Here is a 25,037-nt window from a genome sequence, read left to right as displayed (position 1 = left end):
CACCACAGCCCCTGTCATCCCTGCACCAACACGGAGCATAACACATAGCAGTCTGAAACTAGTCATCTATTCACTTCATATAAAACCGACATGATTATATACCACCAATGAAAGCAATCCACAAAATGAAATCAAGGAAATACATCTCTTCTTTGTAAGAAGGCAACTACAAATCTGTATTTATTTGGGGTTGGGTTCTGTTCTCAATTATGCTGTTGAAAATGTGCTGTCTCTCCACTGATCCCAAGTGGTTCTAGCATGACAGTGTTATATATGATTACAACACGTCTTTTTATTATAAGTGCATTTCTTAGCCCTCTACATGCACAAATCCGACTGTTCTGTTTGAAAATAGCAGAACAAAATCTTATACAAAAAAAAAAAATTTTTTACCTGTTACCCTGTAAGACCTTCTTCAAAATCAGCAAGTTCAAATACACTGTATTCTTCTTAAGACACAATTAAAGAAACTGAAAAAGTAACTGACCTCTTGCCGCTTGAAATTTTGAACATATTCTTCAAATTGTTCATCTTTTGTTTCATCTGCTTTTCCTAGTTTCTGAAGTACCTATATTGAAAATAAAAAGGAATAACAATATTTATGTCAGAAAACAAAACCACTGCTACTTTCAACACTTCTGTTCTTGCAGTTAGGCTTAAATAGCATTTTATTTTTGTGGGTGTTGTGTGCACTACTGTTTCTGAAGTTCACACAGGAAATCATTTTGTCAAAATACAAAAGGATAAAAGCAGGAGTATGGTGTGTGTATGTGTGTGTGGAAAGACACTTCAAAGTATAGAATCCTTGGGGGGTATGTGGTTTTTTTAATGACGCAACTTCTTTTAGCAAAGAATCACAGGTTTCAATGCAAGGAAAAATGAGAGAAATTTGCTGGCACTGCAAGTTGTCCTGCCGTTCAAACAGAGAAAGAAAAAAAAAATCCAATTTCATTAGGTTTTTCTTCTGTTTATGGCTCATTACATCAAACAGTATTAACATTATCCTTATCTGCATGATTTTCAACATAAAGTCATAGAGACTAAAGAACTGTAAGGCTGTATGAGAAATTGTTACAGCCGATGCTTATTTAAAACTTCTGTTGGTGTTCATATTTGCTCTCCTCATTAATTCAGCAGTGGACTGTCATCCACTAGATAATAAATATATGGCAATGTATCAGCAATAAGGGCTATTCATGTGATAACAATCTTAAAAGTAATTTAACACAGCTACACTTTAACACTGTATTTAACCACAATAAATGCATTCTAGCATTCAGTCTTTACTGCTAAGACTACTCCTCAGGAATCTGAGACCCTGGAGATAAGCGAAAACACCTGGAGGGAGGAAGGCTCTCCACTGATTGATGTCGTTTGGGTTAGAGATCATTTGGCTGAACTGAACACTCACAAATCCATGGACCCTGATGGGATGCACCTGCAAGTGCTGAGGGAGTTGGCTGATGTTGCAACACCTCTCTCCATCATTTTTGAAAAATCATGGAGAACGAGAGAGGTGCCTGAGGACTGGAGGAAAGCCAATGTCACCCCAGTCTTCAAAAAGGGCAAGAAGGAAGACCCACAAAATTATAGACTGGTCAGCCTCACCTCCATCCCTGGGAAGGTGATGGAACAGCTCCTTCTGGAGGCCATCTCTAGGCACATGGATGAAAAGAAAGTTATCAGGAGTAGTCAGCATGGATTCACCAAGGGGAGATGATGCTTGACCAACCTGATAGCCTTCTATGATGGAGTGACTAGCTGGGTAGATGAAGGGAGAGCAGTGGATGTGGTTTACCTTGACTTTTGACACTGTCTCCCATAATATCCTCATAGTGAAGCTCAGGAAGTATGGGCTGGATGAGTGGAGTGTAAGATGGATCGAGAACTGGCTAAGCAACAGAGTTCAAAGGGTTGTGGTCAGCGGCACAGAGTCCAGTTGGTGGCCTGTAGCTAGTGGTGTTCCCCAGGGATCGGTACTGGATCCAGTTTTGTTCAACACCTTCATCAATGACCTAGATGAAGGGTTGGAATGTACCGTCAGCAAGTTTGCTGATAATACAAAACTGGGAGGAGTGGCTGATACATCAGGAGGCTGTGCTGCCATTCAATGGAGTCTGGACAGACTGGAGAGTTGGGCAGAGGGGAACCTCATGAAATTTAACAAGGACAAGTGTAGAGTTCTGCACCTGGGGGTGAACAACCCTATGCACCAGTACAGATTAGGGATTGACCTGCTGGAAAGCAGCTCCATGGAGAAGGACTTTGGAATCCTGGTAGACAATAAATTATCCATGGGACAGCAATGTGCCCTGGTGGCCAAGAGGGCCAATGGTATCCTGGGGTGCACTAAGAAGAGTGTGACCAGCAGGTCGAGAGAGGTTATCCTCCCCCTCTACTCTGCGCTGGTGAGGCCTCACCTGGAGTATTGTGTCCAGTTCTGGGCTCCCCAGTTCAAGAGAGACAGGGAACTTCTGGAGAGAGTCCAGTGGAGGGCTATGAGGATGATTAAGGGACTGGAACATCTCTCATATGAGGAAAGGCTGAGAGACCTGGGACTGTTTAGTCTGGAGAAGAAAAGGCTGAGAGGGCACCTTATCAATGTCTATGAATATCTGAAGGGTGGCTGTCAGGAGGATGGAGCCAGTCTCTTTTCAGTAGTGCCCAGTGATAGGACGAGGGGCAATGGGCATAAACTGGAGCACAGGAAGTTCCACCTCAACATGAGGAAAAACTTCTTTACTGTGAGGGTGACGGAGCACTGGAACAGGCTGCCCAGAGAGGTTGTGGAGTGTCCTCCTCTGAAGACCTTCAAAACCTGACTCGACATGTTCCTGTGCAACCTGCCCTAGGTGATCCTGCCTTGGCAGGGGGGTTGGACCCGATGATCTTCAGAGGTCCCTTCCAACCTCTACCATTCTGTGATTCTGTGATTCAATCCTGGCATTATCCATTCCTTTTAATATTGAAGATCTGTATGTAGCTGCAAATAGGCTTCAACCTTCTTGTCAAGCAACCCCCAAATCTTTATAGAGGACTGTAACAGGATGAACCATCTCACACAGTGATGTTAGGATTGCTCTCCCATGGCTAATTTACCAAACTTTACATTTTCACAGGAAAAAACAAACAAATGAAACCCCCCCCCCCAAGATAGAAACAGTAGCAATTAACTGATACTATGAATAAACATATAAACATCATCACCTATTCTTCTCAAAACAAAGGCTGTACAGTCCCAGTCCTGGCATATTCTCTCTCTGCCTGCCTGCCTCTCCCAACCCCAGCCAGCCCCACACCATAAAACCAGGCTACACAAAGCAGGGTGGGAGCAATGCCGCAGTGGAAACTGGGTGTCAAGATGACTACAAAGGTGATGCGACACTACGTGTGGACCTGGCATGTGGAACTTCAAGGACATTTTGACGTATTTACAGCAGAAAGACAGAAAGAATGACGTCAGAGAGGGAAAAAAAAAAAGATAAATACCAGCCTTTTGCTGCTGATTGTTATGTTTTAGCTTTTCAATTCCTCTGGCTCACTTGGGCATTTTGGGTGGCTTTTAAGCCTGCTTACTACTCCCAAGACCTCATATGCTCTCATCACCGATGTCTTCATAAAATATTAAAAAGTATCACAGATGGTTTTACAGAGGAATCATGTAATTTAACATTTCGACTCATCACAGGCCTTCACATTGCTCCTTGTCACCAACGAGCCAAACAGGCTGTCCCCGACTGCAGCATTACTTTGACCCACACCAGGCGGCTCCCTGAAAAGCCCGCATTTACTTTTCAAAGAGGTGACTGCCAGGTAAGCCGCCTGACCACAGCAATACATTCAAGTCATGTTCACAGGAACAAGTAACGAGCATGTTAACTGGAGTCTGAGCAATTCGTAACATAGGTAACAAACCATGACAAGAAAGGTTGTCATGATAAACTCTTTTTTCTTTCCCAAAATATGAGTGGCACACATCCATGTCTCCAGACGTGCCCATTAGCACAAGGCTCAAAGAGGAACAACCTCTCACAGCACTTATCTCCTATGGTTTGTGATTTTTTAAAGCCTGTCTCCAACTTTCAATTTCTCCACGGGTATTTAGCTGAAATTAGACTAAGATGCAGTGTTAAAACCTGGCCTCTGCAAACACCAACTCTAATCTTAATCCAGGGTTACATTAAATAACTGTTAGTAACATAGCTTCCCAGTTTTCCTAATCCTACCCCAAACCAGAACATAAATATTCACTATAGATATGCCATGTGTTTGGAACTATGGCATAGTTCCATTTTGGAACATATGGCCAGAGGCTTGGCATCAGGTAATGATACTTGCCCCCGTGGGAAGTCCTGCAGCCCATGCACCACACACAGATAACTCTTTTCCTAAATGCAACCCTAACCCCACAATAAGATATAGAGACAGTTGAGCAGACTGGCACTAGAATAAATGATTCCTCAGAGGCCTATTTAGATCCCATCCATATAGCCCCATGGACCACTGAACATGTAGCGCAGCCTTTCACAACCAACCTTTTCCTAATTGTAACCATAACTTTACCACTAGTAGCCTAAACAGAGAGGTGACTAGATTGAGCATAAGTCCTAGAAGCTGATCTACCTTTCAGCACTTGTCTGTACACTTCTGTCTCAAAGTGGAAGCCTTGTCAACAGTTTGTAGTTTATTTTTGCTCAGTTTGGTCCCTAGGGTGTCTTTGGGATAGGGTTAAGGCTAGATGAAGGCTTGTCTACACTACCCACCCTCTAACTCCAACCACCCTCGTGGACAGCCTGAAATAAGTTTTAGCTACCTTGTTTGTCTTGTTATATAGCGTACCTGGGTCAAGATTAGAGTCAGGGTCTGGTGTAGGGCTTTGGTTAGGAAAAGGAAAGTAGACAGCCTACTAGCATTACGTTTAGATAATGGTCAAGAGAAGTAGACTTAAACATCCAGGTTACTGGAAAGCATCTGAATGGCCCTTAAAGATAAAATGATGGCTGCGCTCAACAGCAGCAAGTGCCTAACCTGCCCCTTAAGCCTCAGTTCAACCACCCTTCTAGATAAGAATCAGATTTAGCAACAGGAATAGCTCAGTTTATTGGCAGCCCCTGAGGACGGGAGAATGGTAAATTGACAGTGTTTTACAACAGCCTTGGAGTGCTCTATAGCATGTCAAAGAAAGGAGATCTTGGATGGATAAGTAGTTAATATTTTATTTTAGGTCCATGTGGTAGGTAACCCATACTGTCGATTTGGATTCAGGCATTAGAAAGAGCGAGCAGAGGAACCAAAGCTGTTGCTGAACATTCAATGGCCTACAGGGCTAGAACAAGGCCTGGACTCAGGGAGGGCAGGTGGCTAACTTTTTTTTTTTTTTTTTTTTTTTTTAGCATCCCACATAAAGAAATAAATTTTGGGGTTAGGAAAATCTATCAATGTGTATGAACAGCCTGTACCAATTAAAATAAAATAATAAGAAAATAAGTGTTTTAAAGAAACAGACATAGAATCATAGAAACATTTAGGGTAGAAGAGACCCTTAAGATCACCAAGCCCAACCATTAACCTAACACCACCAAGTCCACATGAACTGAATCTCAAACTTTCTACAGTCAAGTACTCTGTAGTCTTCTGAAGATTCTATAAAATCATTGGTGATCATGATCCCCTATCCAAAAAAGAAATAGGCAAAATGTTGCCCCATTTCATACAATTAGACTAAAGCAACTACCAGTAAATTTACTCTTAAAATGCCATAAAAAGACAAAAAAAAAAAAAAGAGAGATAGAATTGAAACAGCTGCCTTATTTTTTTTCTTGTTTTAACTGTGGTCTCCAGATGTGATACTGTACAATTTGCTTAATGCACTGAAATACATTAAGGATCTAAAATGAATATCAGTTTTGACATAGCATGTCACAAAGAATATACGAACAAAATAATTCAGTCCAATTAGCACTGAGAATGAAGTAAAAACTGAATTTGATCTGATGATAAACCTAGATGCAGCTGAGTGAATATATGTATAGATGAATTGTGTGAGATAAATAAATGACAGATTCTACACAAACACACATCAAATTTGAGTAAGGAAATCAAGCATGTCTGGTATCATTCATAAATGTTATCACAAGTACAGATACAAAATGGAAGAATATTTCCATTTCAGGATGATGTGTCTTCAGCAACCCTTTTGGAAAAAAGAAGACTAAGCAGTTCCCCTTTAAAATCATCTAAGTGCCTTCATTTATCAAATAATTCATTTCAGTTCTATGGGGACCTGAAGTGTTAGAAACAAAAAGTCAATAAATTGCTGATCCTGAATTAAAACAATCAATTGTACAATGACTGTGAAGTGAAGGTTGTCCAGTGCCTGCAACGTGCCAAAGAAAGGAAACAAATACAACAGGAAAAATTACAGATGAGCTTGAGTAAGCTGATTATATTGAAAACTCATGTCTTGTGGCAAGGATGACAGTGTTATAACAGCTACTAAGACTACCACCCTGACAGGCCTACCCATCCTCCCCTAAAAAACTTTCCAAGACTATGACAATTCAAGGAAGAAAGAAAGGGGGGGGGGGGGGGGAAAGAAGAAACGAAAGAAACTGATTATCTGATGCAAACGGTTGGCTACTCAGGAACTGCCACAAGAGCAGCTCAGTTCCCTGCACAGCAGCAAGGTGGACAGGAGTTGACAGTAACCTCATCAGACATCCCAACTTGCATCATCCCCAGTCATGCATCAGTATTCTTAAAGAACAACCAACATGTTCAAAAATACTCACGGCAGGAAGGCATGATTGCTCAGACAGGACTACCCAGGACATTATCAGAAATTCTCAGGACTGTTAATACACTGAAAAAACTAATCTAATCTAACTTGCCACAAGTAGCACTATTTAAGGATATTACAGAATAACCCCTGTATGAAACACAAGACAAACATTTGTGAGAGTCCAAAACTGTTGTCATGGACTCACTTCCCAAAATCTTTTGAGAATAGCAAAGTGCTCTGGATCTCAATAAATGTAAACTCATGCACCTACAACACTGTTCCACAAAACTTTTTTTCTAATATCATACTTTTCTACAACCTGTAAAAGAAATATGAGGGCTGCAGGAGTAATATGTGCAGCTTTCCAAAGGAGTTTCAGGATGTTACATCTGGGCAGAAATTGGTTAAAATGAGAAAAGACCATTCATGAGAAATCATTTTAGTTACCTATGTGTAAAATATTATATGGATTTCAGCAAATGCTCACAAAACTGAAAGAAGTATTTGCTCAATATAAAACAGAAGCTTTGAAAGAAGCTTCTTATGATGCATGACAAGAATGCTTGTCTGAGGTGGAAAAAAGAAACAAAATAGGATAAGTTTGAAGTAAACATGACTGTATTTCAACTTACCCAGCTACAAAATAGTATATGACAACTCATATGGCAAACATATAATAACCCCAAGCTTATCACAGCCCGACAGTAATTCCAGACAGACAAAAAAAACCCATCCCCACAAAATCCAACCTTCTCCCCCCCCCCCCCAAAAAAACCCACCCACACAAGCACCTCCAAGTTTCAAAAGATGGAACTTTTCATGTGATGAGATGCTATACAAAGCATCCACTACAAAACCATAAAAAGGTGTCAAATTAGAAAAAGTAAGCATAATCCATGGTATCCAGCTGGCATTTGAGAAGTGTAGGAACAAAGTTTAAGAAACCCTGTTCGTACCAGAAATAAAAGCTAGCTTAGAAGACAACACATTGAAGTATGAAATCTGCAACCGAACTAATGCCAGAACATATCTACTGACTCTCACTCAACCGTTAGAGCCGGGTGCTAAACACAAGAAATAGAACAAAAACTCAAGACTTACTGAAGCCACATGAGATTCCCACCTCCCCACTGCTAGCACATGGGTAGCTGAAGCGAAACCAGAGGGAGAATCATTACAAGGATGCTACTCGGTCATCCCCCTGCAAAGAGGGGCAAGAGGAGACAGGGAATTGGATTACAGGTATGTAAGTGTAAAGCTGATGGATCTACATGTTTAATCCATCTAATAAAATGCCTCCTCTCCAAAGAGGTAACATTCACATCTAACTACTCAAGATCTACTTGGGTGGCATTTAAAAACAAAACAAAGCTTTTTTCACTATGATGTCAAAGTCTACAGTCTTACCCTGCCTCCATTTCACTCCAGCACTGAAATCTCAAAATACGGTCAGAAAAAAAAAGATGGCCGGAGAGGTATTTTTCAATATTGTTACATGGTAGGATTAAAATATGAACAATGCATTTCATAAAAAATAGGTGGAATTTCATAATTAGAAAAATAATAAATAAAAGATTATTTAAACACTTTTAAATTTTTCTTTTAGTGCTGTTATTTTTTTTCCTCTTTGTTTCTGGGAGGTTTTTTTGAGCAAAGTTCTAATTATATATAAGCAATAGGCATTTTAAAAGTATAAAGTCCAAGAACTTTTTGGTATTGTATTAATTTCTGCAGAAATTAATTTACAGAGAATATGAATTTAAAGTCTTAGGGTCCGTGTGCAAAGCACTTCTTGTTACTATAGGTGGGGAAAGTGAGTTATGGGGTAAACAAGGTGGGTTTTGTTTGGGGTTTTTTTTCCTAGTTTTTTTTCTCCAAGAATTTCCCTTTGACAGTGCTAGAGTAATTTCCTGACTAAACAGAGCAAACTATCAACATTCTTTGGCGTTCATGCTAATAAGTTAGGCAGCTGAGCACTTTAGGGAGAAAAAGCCCAGTATTTAACACTTTCTTTTTAGGGTGAAAGCCTTGGCTTTCCCAGGAAACTCATTTTTTTGGTCTAGCCAGAAACCATACCATATTTAACATTATTAGGATTTTGTAAAGTAAGTAGATCAGCAACCAGAACATACCCAATAAGTATAAATTACCATTTTATCACAGAGTTAAGATACACATGTCTGAAATAGCACAGCGTTTTGCTCAGTTTCAATTCTGCTATGAGTATTTTGAACGCGGCTCCAATGCAACAGACTCAATCACTTCTCTTTTCCAAGAGGTTGACTGAATTTCATACTTTCCACGCTATACAGCCACATGTTTCCCAAGAACTCAGCCTTTGTAGGGCTGTTGCTGCTATTCCACCACTGCATTCCTGCAGAAGCAGCTGACAGTGACACGTTTGCCCAAGCCTCCGTTGTCATTAATATCTGCTGAAGGCTTATGGAAAAAAATCCCTTTGTCATTAACAAACTCTCAAAAACCTGAAAACCGGTTTAAGACAGAACACTGAGCATTTTACTAAGAAGGCTATAGAAAATGCAGAAAGACATTACAATAAAGCTCTTCACTGATAAGCAATTGCTTTGTGTGGTGCTGGTTTGTCACAGAACCACTCCAGGCATCCTGAGGACTGCAGCTGGCCATCAGGCAGACATGGGAGCTGAGTCAAGAAGGGCGATGCTCTGGCCTGTTTTTGAAGTCTCAAGAAGGGCTACTGTACATAAACCACAGAGATGATAATTTAATAAAAAGTGCTTTAAATCATTAAGGAGCAAACAATGACCCTCCACCCCAGAACACACTACACCTTTTTTAATGAAAGAATTACTGTGGAGATGGCCAATAAAGAGCTCAATCAGACACAGAAGGAAACAGAAGACTTGCAAGAAACACCGGCGCTCTCACCCTCCTCTGACCACTCTCTCTTCTTCCTCATCTTCAGCAGAATCTGCAGTCTGGATTGTTTCTGTTGCTGATCTTCAGAAACGACTTAGGTCAGGTTTCCAGATCAACGTTAGGTGATCTGTAGCTACCAACTTTTTTCTTCTGTTCACACTTGCAGTGTTAATGATATAGAGGACTCCTGAGCATTCAGTAAATTACAGCTAATTTTGATTGTCATGCAATGCATCTTATATCTCTATTGTTGTACTGGTATTTGTTCCTCAGCCTCCTATTTAGGTCTTGTCTTAATCTGGGCAAAATAATCCTCATTTGCCCACCATTTACAGTTGGGTTTCATTGCTGAAGTCAGACACAGTGAACCATAGACCAGGAGAAAGGCCATCGCGGTAAACTGCAATTTGGAAATATACCGTTTAGTGGAGGACTCCGCCGCTGCTACCCTAATACATGACAGAGGCAATTTCTGCTGTACAGGGTCACAAAGCAAAAGAGAAGTCATATCCTGAACTGCATTAATGCATGAAATACGGCCCAAGCAATGGAAGAGGACACTTGCTACATACCAGGCACTCTCTGGTATGGAAAAGCATAAAAATGACCCTACGGGTCAGACCAATTGTCCATGTAATCTACCAAACTCTCTCCAACATCCCCCCGCCCCCCAAAGAAGACACTTAGGGAAGATACAGAACAAGTATGCAGTGACACTGCTGCAGAACCCTTTCCCTGCCCCTGACAAACTGCATTTCAGTGAATTCCTAATGTGGCCTCTTTACATTTTATAGCCCTGATGGATTTTTCTTATTGATGGATTGTCCTGCTGCTTGTGAAGCTCTGGTAAAGTATTTGCTGTTTCAAGAAGCGTGAAGGTTCACTTTTCTCATGGCTGCTTCTCTTTTGTTAATTTTTTGTCTGCTTTTGCTTGCTGGTGCTTTGAGTATTATAAAATACCATGATGCATGGGAACAGTTTGCTAACAAATGAGAATAGTACTGAATAATATCCAGCCAAGCATAAAACATAAAATACTATGATAAGTTATGTTCTCTCAATCAAAATTGAAAGAGGGAAATGTGGTCTTTCTACACCGCCTAAATGACAAATGTGAACATTAAGCTATGAGAGATGATTATAATAACCTTCCTGCAGATTACAGAATCTAACTGTACATCATTGCCCAGAAGATGTAAAAATGCTCTAGAGAGATCCACAAAATAAACAAGATTATGATTCCTCTCAGAATGAAGCCACAAACTTCTACATTAGTCCTTGGTCATTTGGTTAAAACCAGAAAGTACTTTACTTTGAGCACTGACTTGCACATTGCAGTACACAACAACGACTAGACAATTACTCACCCTTTTCCTTGTAACATCCAGCAAACTTGGTCTACGGGAAGCAGGCACCCTTGCAAAATTCAGCATAACAGTAGCTGGCTATCGTTCTGCCTAAGTGTGATCCTAAGAGGTCCAGCAGTAAAGCTTAGCTGGGCAGTAGAATTTAAGGAGACTGAAGGATGAGTTTTGGAGTTCACAAGGCTTTGCTTTGCTAGTGAGAAGGGAAGGGATACTAACAGCTACGACAATGTACTGCTAGGGACTTCTCCTGCTTGTCTCTTGGGACCTTCACAGGGCTTAATGCTATGGGACTCTCCCACATGGTAAGGTGGCTCATCAGACACTGTTCTGCATGTATTCTGAAAGGTGCTTATCCCCAGTGGATGTGAAAGCCTGGCACAGCTTCAGAGAATTGCCGTGTACTTCAAAAAATAAACTATGGAGTGGCAAGCTGTTAGACCAGCTTTCCCCAGTCTGCTCTGTATGACTAACCTGTATAATAGAGGAAGGTAGAGATGCTGGAATGGAGCACGACAGGTGATTTCATGGGATGTGGCTTAAAGAGGAAAGCAAAATGGAAAGAAATGAGAAACAGCATACACCGAGCTTAGATTTAGAGAAAAAAAAAGTGAGAAAGCAAAGAAAGAACTAAGAGGGAGAAAAAACACTAAGAGAGAACAGTGACCAAGCTAAAAGCAGAGTCAACTTTGAGAAACTGGGTTTGATTAATTTGCCTTCCTGTAGGCATCTCAGATGGTGCAAGATGTCTCAAGTATCTCTGTGCAAGTGGCAAACGTGACTCAGGACCTATGGAACTGTCTTCTGGAATAGCAGCTTAAGGCGAGGCAGGATACAACTCAAGCAGCCTATGTGTGGGCAGCTGAACTGAGCTATTAATATTATAGCAACATCTACAATCCTCAAACTTTTGAGTATTCTTTTTCCCCACAAAATCTCTTAATGCAATAATAGTTCCTTCTTTGCTCACGTTATCACTGGGGAAACAAGGTACAGAAAAGGGAAGTAACTTCTGCGCCGAGGTCAGAGGAAGTTAATCGCAAGCAGGGTACCAAATCTGATTATTCTAGACTAGCATCTTAACCTCTGGGCTATCCTCCTGTGAAAAGGAGATTCACAGTACAGAAATCAGCTGTGTTCATATGATCTGCATCAGAGCTATATAGAAAAGGAAGAGAGAACAAAAAGGCATCTTAAAGAACTGGAAAGACAATCTGTTTGCCCTTCTCTGGCTATTGTTGCTCTCACACTTCTTGAAAAGATCGATCACTTCTCTTGGTTGAATAATAGCTAAATTTAACTGCCTGCCCAATTAGCAATAATATCCTTGGCTGAATTTCTCTGTCCTTTACCGTATCCCAAATAAATCAAAAAGCTTCTCTGCTGAATTAATCGAAAATCCTGTCAGTTGCTGTTGCTTCTACCTACACTTAACTTATTCATCTAGCTGAAAAGTACCTGGATATCTTTCTAGTAGTGACCAGAGCATCTCAGACTTGTAGAAACTTGCTGTGCATTCAGGTTCACTTACACTCTCCTCATCACTTTTTATTTCCCTCTTCTTACCAACTCCTCCACTTTCCTAATCCCCTTTCATTTGTCCTCTACAATTTCTGTTGAGCAGATGCTTTCCTTAATACTGCTTTCTCCAAAAAATAACAATGGAAGAAATATGTTATTTACTGCCCCGATAATGTTTCACTCTGTTCATGTGACAACTTCATTTACCTGATCTTCTGTTCACTTTCTGCTCTATTTGAGCTCCAAGCTTTTCAAAGCAAGAGACTATCGGATCCTTTACCCTTTTACAGCACCAAAGACAAGGGGACCATCATCTTGATTTCTTTGAAGATCCTACCAAAAAGCCATGATTAATAATATCTCTTCTGATGTTTACATTCACCTGGTGACCAGCTAGTTCTTTTGCTATTTACTTGATACTCCTAGTCTTTAAGAGCTAGGAAAAAAGGCTAAAGCAGCCCCTTGAAAAACTTTTTTCACCATATTTTCAAAGCATAAAAAGTAGCATAGAATCAAATGTAAAAGAATTTCCATGGACAAAATTTTACTTATTCAAATTAGGCTTGGATAATTATAAAAAAATGGGGTAGATTGCCTATATAGAACTTTTTAAAAATTAACTTCTGAGATCTTGTCAATAGAACATTAAAATCAACTACAAAGACATTTAGCACAAAAATCTTTTAAGCTGGAGCAGCCACAATGCAATAAACAGTTCTGTCTCCTGTACAGAAGGGCCACTAAAGCATCCTTGCACAGGGAGCCTAATATAGTTTATCCTACCAAAGTCCTCAGCAGTGATACCTGACAGGCAATCTGTTACCTCTAAATTCATCAAGTTTTTCCTGGGCCAAGAAGAGAGAGATGAAATATAAAATTGTAATTTTTCTGTGGCTATCATAATTTTGCTTTCTTAATTAAATGTTTAAATTCTACCTGGAAAAAGACAACTTTGTCCTTTACAGACTGTCTCTCTGGATTTATCACAGCAAGTATGTGATGCTGGAAGTCCTGTCCGTTGGGAGTCAAATAAAAAATAATCAAGCAAAAAGCTTTTCAGTCACAAGGCCAAAATAAAGATCACATTCAATATAACAGACCTTGAATTTAAAACTGCACATGCATTCTCCCACTGTCTAGTTCCACAAGATATATATAGCGCAGACTTTTGTTTATTTAGCTCTGATGATATGCTTTCAGTGGATCAAAGAACTTAAGGAAACAAGGCTTTCACTTTAAGTAGTGATGCTTTTCAGGCTATTTCCCCTTATATTCACAGTGTGGTACCTGATTTTCTATACTCAGTTCTGAGATCCAATGACAATATTTCCCATTGGTCTTGATTAAAATCAAACTCAACCAATTTATAATAAAAGAAATGGATTTTGGCACTAAATGGATAAAGAGTGTTAATGGTAAAATATAATGTCCCCTCAGTAGAATGATATGAAGTTGGTAAGTCTCATTTGATGGCACTATAGGTATCTCTAGGTTACTTCCCATCACAAAAGGCAGACAAAAAGTAATTTATAAATGAAAGTAATTTCTTCAACATGGAAGAAGAACCAAAGAAAAGCTTTCCAAAAAAAAAAAAAAAAAGAAAGAGAATTGCTGGGGAGAAAAATGCCTCTGATTTAAAAGAGATATTTTGATTTCATATAATATGTTTTACTAAGTGTTGCCTGTGAGATTATAACCCACAGATTTCGACCCAAAACTACAGTTACATCAGTAACCATGAAGAGATGATGACAGAGACAAGAGTTCAGCCATTCCTGACATGGGTAATTGAGAGAGCTCACACATTTCTCATTGCATAGCCTCAAAGAGTTAACAGATGAATTTACTTTCCTTCCACTTCACCATTATATCTGCAAGACAGGCTACTAGTGTTTTTGTGTCTTATCAGTCTGGCTTCTAAATTAATCCATATGCTCAAAGCAGCACTACAGATGCCTAATCTTGACTGCCTCCTCCAGTCTGAGCTGTGACATTTCCACAGATACTCTTACTTCTTGAGAAAGGTACTGGCTGAGGCTAGAAAAAGACACCCACATTTGGTCCAGCATGCACCGAGGTGCAGATGCTGCCCACCCTGAGACTCCTTCATGTCCAGCAAGGATATGCCTCTCTTGCCTGCCTCTCTGCAGCCTCAGGGCAGTCTTCATTACAGGACTGATATAGTGGATCCCTGGGGAAACAAACCCAAAAGTTTCCAGCATGGTTTGATGGCTTGCCAATAGACTATTTCACCACCTGTTAAAATAGTCTCATGTCATGCTACACACAGCAACACAGAACATGAAGATAACTTTGTCTCGTAGTTTGCAAATCATGTTCCAGATTGATGTTCATCTGTGGAGGAATTTACTGTTTCTTCATAGATCATTAATATATTGCACGCTAAATATCAGTGATGTGCCTGACATGGCAACACTTGCTGGTGAGGTACTCCTCACCTTTGGGATGCTCCAGACCTCTCTCCTCATCCAGAGGAAGACAGTGACACTGACATAACACTTGCGGGTGAATTCACTCCTCTCTAGATGGAATGATAAATAAGTTTGTTTCAAAAAATGTAAGAAATTATCTCCCAACAGTGTGAAAAATTAGGTAGAGCATATACACTTGGTTCAACCAATTTAACAACTCAGGAAATCTTTGAAGCCACCTCCATCTGTCTGTCTTTTTTAAAAACAGCTTTGTCAGAAATTACTGATCCACAAGAGATTTATTTCAGACTTATTGGAAGAATTTGTGAAGGCACAGTCTCGTAACAATCACAAATTCCCCAAGACCTGCTCTATAAAAAAATAATAAAACCAGCATAATATGGCTAGCATTATGTGTTAGTCAGATATTTCTGAAGAAAGTTACCAGCTTTCCTTCTACTTGCTTTTTAAAATTATTCAGCATTTTTGCATTACTGAAGGTCAAACAGTACCTCACAACATTAAAGCATTCTAAAGCTGCTCAGCTAACATAATATATTTCTACTTTTCTCATTAATAGCTGCTAAGGATAAGCTTGCCTGTTCTCAGTTGTTTATGTGCGTCATTTCTTCATGCTCACCCCAGGGCATGGCCTTTTAGTTATTGAAAAGGGAAAAAGCTCTGAACTGAAGCGGAGGTCGGCACGGACTACCAGCAGTGGTGGTGTCAGTGCTCCAGCTTTGACTAGACCTAGACTTTGCAATGAGACACTGCAGGCAAGCAGGGCTTCACTCTCTACCATGGGGCTTGAGGATGAGACTCCAGGATTAGCCCTCAGATCTGCCGAACATGGAAACAGACGTGGCGTTGCTCCGATCAGCAGCATGCAGAGCACAGGAAGGGCCCGCTTTCCAGGGAAGTCTTTTCTTTGCCGAGCAAATAGCAGTCCCATTCTACTCAATGTGCTTCTGTAAAAACAAGACATTTAAGAGCCAACGGTCACTGTTTCCAGGCAAAAAGGTGTCCAGAAAAGAAGCCTATCTGCCAATGCTGGAAAAGAAACGGCATGCAAGTACTACTTCACTGCAAGAGAAGCCATGTTCTTCTGGGGTTACTGCTCATCTGAAGTCATGTTCTGATGCCTTTTAATGGTCCTTATTCAGACAAACACCGAGTCAGAGGAGTGTACCACAATGAGAGCAAGATTAACGAGGAGAAAGAATACAAGATTTGGACAAAGGACATTTTCAATACAGAGGGAAGGTTCAGAACAGGTAAGAAAAAAATTCACAAACTCTGTAGTTTTAAGGAAATGTAGAAAATAGCACTTCCAGAACTGAGACAAAATAAAGTAACAGTGGGATGCTGTGGCCATAGAACCCGATGGTGTAGTCACCAAGGTTACTGGAGAAACAGCAGCAAAGACAAGCGGGAGTGACCTTCATCAGCAAGTTCTCTGCTGTGAGGCTTCTCAAACTTTTCAGAAGCAAACTGTTTGCACTGAGGCTTAAGCCATGCTTCAGTGAACAGATCAACAGAAATCTTCGTCATTGCATGTAAGAGGGAAGGGAAACACTTATTTACAGAGAGAGTGGTCAGGCATTGGAACAGGCTGCCCAGGGCGGTGGTAGAGTCACCATCACTGGAGGTGTTCAAAAAATGTGTAGACGTGGCACTTCAGGACACAGTTTAGTGGACATCGTGGTGTTGGGTTGGTGGTTGGACTTGATGATCTTAAAGGTCTTTTCCAACCTTAATAATTCTGTGATTCTGTGAACTTCTTCCGCAGGAAATGGGCCCAGGCTAGCTACTGTGGAAAATCAAGGGGAATATGGTACATAGGTGAATCCAGCTGGAGGGAAGAGGACACTAGGTTAATAGTCCTTCACACGTCAGAGTGTCATGGAACAGCATGGGACAGTGGCAAACTCTAGTCTTTCTTTTGAAGATCAGCTGTGCTGGTGTTGGGCATCTAGTGGCAAAGATGGAAAAAATGATCACCATTCACCTTAAAATAACTTTTAAAATAAATTATTTATTTAAACAAATTGGAAGACTGTTATCATTCCTTCCTTCAGTCTATTCTTTTCTACACTGAGCAAATGCCATGACTTCAATCTCCCCTTGTGGTCAAGGTTTCTAATGTTCAACTATTCTCTTGGCTTTTATGTAGACTCTGTCCAGATTGGAGGCAACATTCTTCTCTAGTAATAGCATGTCTAAATTAGAGTTTCCTTAAATTATTCCAGGTCCTTGAATTCCATTTGATTTTCCCATCTTTTCAGTGGCTTTGAAAATCAGTCATGCATGGGAAAATAATTAAATGTTTTAAAATCAGTGGTAGAAAGAAATGTGTTAAGCACTGAAAATCAGCTTACATGTGAAAATGGATCTGAAAATGGCATCGAACATGAAAAAACCAGTAAAGAAGATTAACTACAACAATCTGATATTCAGGGCTAAATCCTGTGAAAAAACCACTTTGCACATCTCTCATACAAAAGATATCCATTCCTCAGTGTCTCACTCTATTTGGAGCTCAAAGATACAGTCAGTCTAAATATTCCTATCCACCATAATCACCACAGCAAGTGACTATCTCCCAAGCACCTTTTACAATCACTCTGGGATTGGATTACAGCACCTCCATTTCTAGGGGGAGGAAACTGAGGCACAGGAATTGATTAAGCAGCTAGGCTAGCCTGTAATTAATTATGCAATATGCCACAAGGAGAAATTCATTTATTAGATGTTGTGTATCAACATTGTGCCTATACAATCCTCTCTCAACAACTATTAAGCAACACAAAGAACTAAAAAAGCACATATAACAGAGTACAAGTATATTAAAAGGTCCAAATCTCAATTATTTCACTCAGGTAACTAGATTTGTGGATTTGAATATGTGAGAAAGATGAGCAGGATTAGTTTCTCTATCACTCCCAAAAATAAAGTGATACATATAGCAACCATTACCTAATATTGTCTATCATACCTACTCAAGCTGTCATATTTCTCATAGAAAAAAGTTAAAAGTTAAAGATATTGGTGCAAAATTAAGTGAATCAAAGCTTACTAGAAATAGTTCTGTAAGTGTAAAGCCTGATTTGATTTTTTTCTAACAAATGCAATCCCTGAAATTTTCAGCTGTGTAAAACAGCTTCTGCAGCAAGGAATTTCTTAAAAAAAGACATGTTTTAACTGATTTTGATTATACGCTTTCATAAAGGATGCTTTGCACATAATGAACCATAATGGCTTGAAAAGGCAAGCAGAACTGTAGGCATTTATAAATATAAATTTAACCTCTGGCAGCTACTAACAGATGAGAAATGCACCACAGTCATAACATTTTGTTCATTTATAGGAATATAAAGGAGTTTTTCTAGGAATACAGAAGTATTTGTCACCCACAGGTACTGAAGGACGTTAGACAGGAGTATTTTAGGAAATGCATTACCTTCTTAGGCGTCTTTAAAAAAATACTGGTTTTGTTATTTAAATGTATAGAGACATTGTTTCCGACTAAGATCACTCCATGCATCGCATTGCAAACAAGCACAGAAGCTTGTTTAATGGAATAACTAAAGTTGCAGGGATAAACGGTCTGTTCAGGGATGTTTATCTCAGGTAGCTTCAGGATTCCCTTGACTGAACAAGATGATAGCTTTAATGATGTAAAACCCTTCAAAGCCAACGAGATTAATCACATAGGGGGAAGTGTACAGTGGTGTTTGTGCCTTGGCCCATGTGTAGCAGAATCAAAGCCCGCCAGTCTCGTTGGAGGGCTTCTGGAAAGCCGCGCCTGACACCAAAGACTTTCTAGCATTTACACTCAGGGTGAATATTCTGATTACCAGATGCCTTATGCTGTTGCAATATAACAGGAAAAAAACACGTAGGACTTTGAGTACTTCAATGAAAATTGATCCAAACAACATCTTTATACAAAAGGAAGGCATTTTTCTTCTAAAACCTGCAAAAGAGAGACTGAAACCAGATCAGGGATGAGTGGCATAACTCTACAGTGACATGGAAGTGATCCACACTTGTGACTGTCTCTGTTTTGCCTGCCTGTATGGTGCAGAAAGCTCTCCAATTTGTACCCTAAAATGTGTTTGGACTCCCTGATCTCTAGAGGTCCCCTTCAGCTTGGATGGAAACATAACCCTTTATAACCAAAAATAATTGCTGTTTTTATCTGGTATTTTACTGTGTTAACCAGATGCAGAGTATCAAGAAGATTTGTGAGAAGTTTGATGAAATGTTTTTTAAACGTCAAGGTGAAGACTGCTATCGAGTCAATCTCAACTTATCTAAAATATCCATATGATAGCCAGCTTAGGGCAGCACAGTATATGCTACAGTTGAACATCAGATCTGTCCCTGGAAAGGCAGCTTTCCCCTCAACAGTAGAAGGTATTGATGGTTGGCTGCTGAGGTGTGCAGAAGAAAGGCTACAAAAAGGCTGAAAAGGAAGGAGACGTACCCTGCTCCACAGTGTGCAAACCCATGTGCATCTGCACATGACTCCAAATTATTATAGTACAGGAAATGAGTACTATAGACCGCCTCTTGATCCAACATACCCATGAAGAAGTACTTGCACTTCCGCCCATCAGACTCTCAGCACCTCCCTGTTGCTGAATTCCACCTCCCTACTCCTTTCATACAAGATGGTTAGGATGGTACTTGAAGGCAGCAGCTCCCAGAAAGACTATAGTTTCCAGGGAAGTTAGATTACTATTTTCAGAATCCTCTTATCTACTGTAACAGTAACGAAACACTCTAGTAGAAAGATTTAATGCATTCCACAGCAAAAAGTCCCATAACAGCTGACATGTAGAAGTTGTGGAAGTTGGTCAATGCTGCTTCTATAATTTACCTTTGAGAATTAGATTATACACTGTAAGATACAGTCTATTCAATTTTGCCCAATGCTTATCTCTGCACAGACAGTGAGATTGCTGATAGAGCTAAAATAACTGCAGTTCTCCATGGGGAGATGGTACCTACATCTATGGATTTTCAGAAATGAAAGTCTTTAAAGGCCTCCCCAGTCGATCAATCAATGCCATCATGGCATATCCTTTGCCCAATCCAGTTTAGGGGGGAAAAAAGGGCCCTCCAGGTATTTGCAGTGATCCAGTTGCTTACTCTGCAGGCAGTTTACACCCTTAGACTATGGGCCAGTGATTTTAAAAAGCTGTCAGGCCAGCTTTTTCCCCACGAGGGAAAAGGCACCAAGTCATTAGTGTTAGTTAATGAAATTGAACTTTCTCAAATTAACTAACCCCTGCCTTGTTCACAAAATGCAAGTATTGCAGTAGCACTCTGGCACCCAGTTTCCTCCTAAATAAACTGCCTTTCAGCAAAGTACGTGTCTTTTCTCCTCAGCAAAACAACAGGTACTTTAGAGAGCTAAAAGTTCGCAAGCTTTGGAATGAGGCCATTACACTGATTTCCTGTCAGAGGAGCAGTTTAGCATTAAACAGTCAACTTCTATACTTTGCTGCAAGTCCTTATCCTAAAGCAAGCTCCTAGCGTCGCCGCTGCTCTGACCTTGCGTGTGGGATGCCCGCTGTAATCGCAAGGCTGTAAACCTGCAAGGACTGCAGGGAATGAGGCATTCATGGGTAAGTCTGCCCAGGGATAGATATACATACAGCCATATATATATGGCATACACACACATATATATATGTGTGTATATATATGTGTGTGTCCAGTGATGCACATATATTTTTGTGTATATACATATAAAGTTTATATATTTATGTGCATACACCCCCGTACCTGTATATATATACTCTCCAGTACACAATAGGCATTCAATCCATGGTACTAGAGTTAATCCAAGTTAAAAAAAACCCTAGAAACGCATAGAGTGCCAGGTCCTCAACTCCTACTGATTTGATCTAGAGACAGATCATCTGTTCACAGCCCTAATACAGACACAGCCCGTGTGCCCTGGCCTCCAGGGAACGGATAAAGAGAAAACCTGTTGCACTGTGTGCCGTTTTATCCTGGATAGGAGAGTCTTGGGGACAATCTCTCCTTCGGGTGGGCACATCTGGATGGCGTGGCATAACTTAACCCCATCTTACATAGCACCTCTTCTACAAGTAGATGGTATAGCCCCATTCAGGTCTCATGTACTCCAGGAATGTCCAATTTTGGCGTTTTGGTGTTGTTTTTTTAAAAAAAGCATGAAGAAATCACAACTGACCGTGGATTATATAACCACAATTCCGCTGTTCACTGGTTTTCAAAGATTCTACAGAAGACTATTTTTTTACTCATCCTTTATGTTACAGCCAATATGAAATAGCTTAAATAAAAATATAATTAACATAGAATAATGAAAAAATAATTAAAGTCTTAAAATCACTCTTTCAAGTCTCCTTGAAGTATATAATTTCTAAAAACATTACACTAATATATGCATAAGGTGTAAGTCAATACACTAAATTGAGCAGAACATTTTTTTTTTAAAAATCTCTATCTGTGATGTTTATCAGACTTCCTTTTACAATGTGAGGAACTCCATTTGTGCCGAAATCTGAACCACGACATTTAGGAAATGTAACATCATCAAGTACCACACACAAACCTCTTCTGACTCCATTAATAAATTAAAATGCTATGGGAAAACAAAGCAGGAAAAGCTTTATTTAATACACATCATAAATTCAAGGAATCAGCTGTTAGCGAGTGTAATTTTACAGATATAATTTCCTAATTCTTAATAACGATCCCAGAGCTAGGAGACAGAAACCTTAAATTGACTTATGACCTATTCTGTTGCAATCTAACCTTTAAACACACATTAAAACCTGACGCCTCTTTCAGACTTCATGACATGCTGAGTGATAAAACTTCAGGACGAGACTTTTATATCAGCGCTCCTGGTCTATTTACACCCCCTCCGTTCTAATTTCAACAGGACTCATGCTAATTTAATCCATGCAATGCTCTGGACTGCTATGATTCCTGTAGGCCTGCAGGTAAATTAATGAAAATAAGGGCAGGTGATTAGGTGAGGTATTCCTAAAATGTGACAGTACTAAAGGACAGGAAAGTTGGCAAGATGCAACCTAAAGGAAAGGTTGCCTAAATAATGGCACTATTCCTCCACGGGTAGTTCTTGCCAAGTTACCCACATGCTCCTCTTTATAAAGACCCAGGGCTCTACATCAAAAGCTCATAGTATGCAAAGTGGTAACAGGACAGAGTTATTATTCTTAGCTTTGTGCCTTTTTGTAACTTTTATCCTTTTTTTTTTTCTTTGGGAGATGAATTTTATGCATTAGATACCTACTAAGATTGATAACCATGATGGAAATCCTGGATGCTGCAAGAAATCATGTTACTTATTCAGTAGATGCCATTGCATGCTCAAATTTAAATCAATCCCAGCACCTCAGCACATTGCTAAGAGGCCATCAGAGATGCTACATTTTCATAAATGTAGCGAAGGTAAATCTTGTTAATCCCAGGTATTGATCACAGTGTATTTTTCATAGCAGTAAGAATAAAACCGTTCAAATTGTTATGTTCTACATTTCTTAACTTTCTCCTGTTCTCCTCTTCCTGCCCTCAGCCGTTGCCGGCACTGTTATGGGCTGTGAGACATTTGCCACATCCTTCAAAAAGCAGCTGCATATCAGTAGTGCTGGAAATGGTTTCTGCATAAAGCACTGTGGTCCTCGCGGAAGATAAAACAATATAAATGCAAAGCTGTGTGATTAATGTAAGACTGTGTGGATTAAGTGCAAGTCAGTGTGATTAACAGGGCTACAACATACAAGTCCTCTGCTTTCTCTTTCCATAATTAACTTAATTGATTCTAAATCTGCTCTGAAATTAGGATGGCACTATTTAAAGCAAGGTTTTCAGATTCAAAGTACCATATTGGTATAGCATTTCTCATTCTAACCTTCAGCTATTTACTATTTTGTTTCAGAATAAATATACATTTGTGAATGCCTGAAGATCTCTCTCAGTGTCATTGTGGCAGATTCCTGGGGAAATCACTGTGCAGGGATTACAACACTGGTCTAAGTATAAATGTTTCAGAGATGTCAGGGTCATGTTCAGATAAGAAAAAAAATAGACAATTTTGCCACAGCAATACAAGACTCCTTATGAATATGGATAAGGAGGGTTTTTATTATCAGGCATGAAAGTAGTATTTGAAAGTATATGAAATCTATTAAAAATTCACAGACCAGAAGAATAACTTCTCAACCCCTGGAGAAAGACCGGGAAGAATCCAGCTTGGGTGTTCAGAAATCAAGTAAGCAGACATAGCCTTCTAAAAATCAGTTATCCTTAACAGGAGTCAAGCTTAGTCACCCAAAAAGTCTTTTTTTTTTTTTTTCTTACAACCACCTCCCTACATCCACCAGGCTGTCCACACAGTGGGAAAACACGTTCACTGTAAGAGGTTACGCTGCTGCTGCAGGCAACGCCGCGCACCACTCTGGGCCCCTCATTCACATGGCGTAAGTCGGAGTCAGCTTTGCAGCACATAAATCGCTGCAGGCCCAGAGACTTCCGAAATGGCATCCAGTGGCCTTCCCATTGCTACCTACTCCCCCTCACCCTCCTGAGGGGGACCCCCTCATCGCAGCACCCAGAGTCAAGTATTAATAGCCCGAAACAAGAGAATCTGTGGAACAAAGACCAGAAATATCAAAGAGATCCCAAGAGCTGCTGCCTTTTCTTTTTCGGTCGTGCCCTCTCCGCCCCACTTCTTTTTCTTTTTTTTCCTTTTCTTCAATTCAGAACTTGGACAGATGAAGAACTCATGACTGTGCAACTGTCAAGAAAAATCACTGCACGTAAATCACATTCATTGAGAAACAGTGCGAGGAAAGAACTGTGGATATGAGAACGATTTACTGCAGAATGCAGGACCCTGCATCCTAGATAGCATTAATCAGCCTCAAATGTATGAGGTGTCACAGTGAGATTTTGCAATACCACAAGAATTTGCACTTCAAATGCAATACATGTGGCCAGTGCAAATATTTTAATAAATTAAGATAGATCCTGGTCTTTGTACTGTATGAAATCATGAAACCACTGTATGGTTATGAAATCAAGAACTCAGCATCCAGAGCACCTCGACTAAATTACATGTCTCAGGCTCACCCTGAGCCCTGTCCCCCAGAGGGGATCTTTCTGGAGAGAAATGGCTCTTCTGATGTCCTGTCTCCCAGCTTGTGCTGATCAGGAGCAGTTGGAAAGTGCTGGGCATAATCAAGGATATAACCCCTAGGAAATCTGCTAGTCTCTGGTCAGAGCAGGTTTTCCCATGACTCCCACACCTCCCCTTGCTAGTATGCAGTGCACATTCAACACTATTTTATGCTTAGGAGTTCTTCTTTTCTTGATATACCCTTTCTGATAAAAAAAAAAAAAACTTGTGGGTTTTTTGTACTAGAGAGTCTATCTGTTCTATTAAAGAACGAAAAAGAGGAAAAAAAACTCAAAGGGATGTTGTTTAAACTTAAAACACAAAAACTCAGCAAACCTACTTTTAGCATAGAGAGGACCCTCCAAAACTCCACCTCTAAGTCAGGACAACTTGGAAAGCCACCACTATTAAGTTGAAGGGATATCAGAAGGAAATCCATTGAGAAATCAAAAAGATTAAGAACAAGAATGCAACATCTACCTCTGCAGCCAGGATAATTTAGAGAAGAGTAAAAGTACTTCCAAGTACTTTTACACAAGTAAAAGATGAATGCAATGTGTTTTCCACAACATGCCATGGGATGTAAGGCTTTAACTTTACAGCATTTTACCCATAAACCTAAGAAATCTAATTTCTGCCCAAACAACCATGCAATCACTGCCAGTTAATTTCAATAAAATTATGTCTCTTCTGAGCAGATTTTACATTCCAAAAAGATCACAGTTCAATGACCCTGAAGTTGAGTTGCATTACTAAATATTTAGAAATTAAATTGCAAGGTACCTCAATGTCTAGTTATGGACAGAAAAACCTCTGGATAAGCCAAAACCCTTTAG

General features: G+C 39.9%; 1 protein-coding gene across 1 annotated transcript in view; it reads right to left on the bottom strand.

The window, feature by feature from the left end:
- The window catches only part of AMPH (amphiphysin), a gene marked incomplete at its 5' end in the record, with an annotated part of 128,057 nt that overhangs the window by 68,694 nt on the left and 34,326 nt on the right, over window positions 1-25,037 (bottom strand). The window contains one exon of the mRNA XM_081996282.1: window positions 488-568. Coding sequence (XP_081852408.1) covers window positions 488-568 — 81 coding nt within the window. The remainder of the gene's footprint in view (window positions 1-487; window positions 569-25,037) is intronic.

This window comes from Phaethon aethereus (genome assembly GCF_964289735.1).
Source record: "Phaethon aethereus genome assembly, chromosome: 2".
NCBI classification, from domain to species: domain Eukaryota; kingdom Metazoa; phylum Chordata; class Aves; order Phaethontiformes; family Phaethontidae; genus Phaethon; species Phaethon aethereus.
Note: the sequence above shows the minus strand (reverse complement) of the source record. Positions and strands in the feature narration are given on the sequence as shown.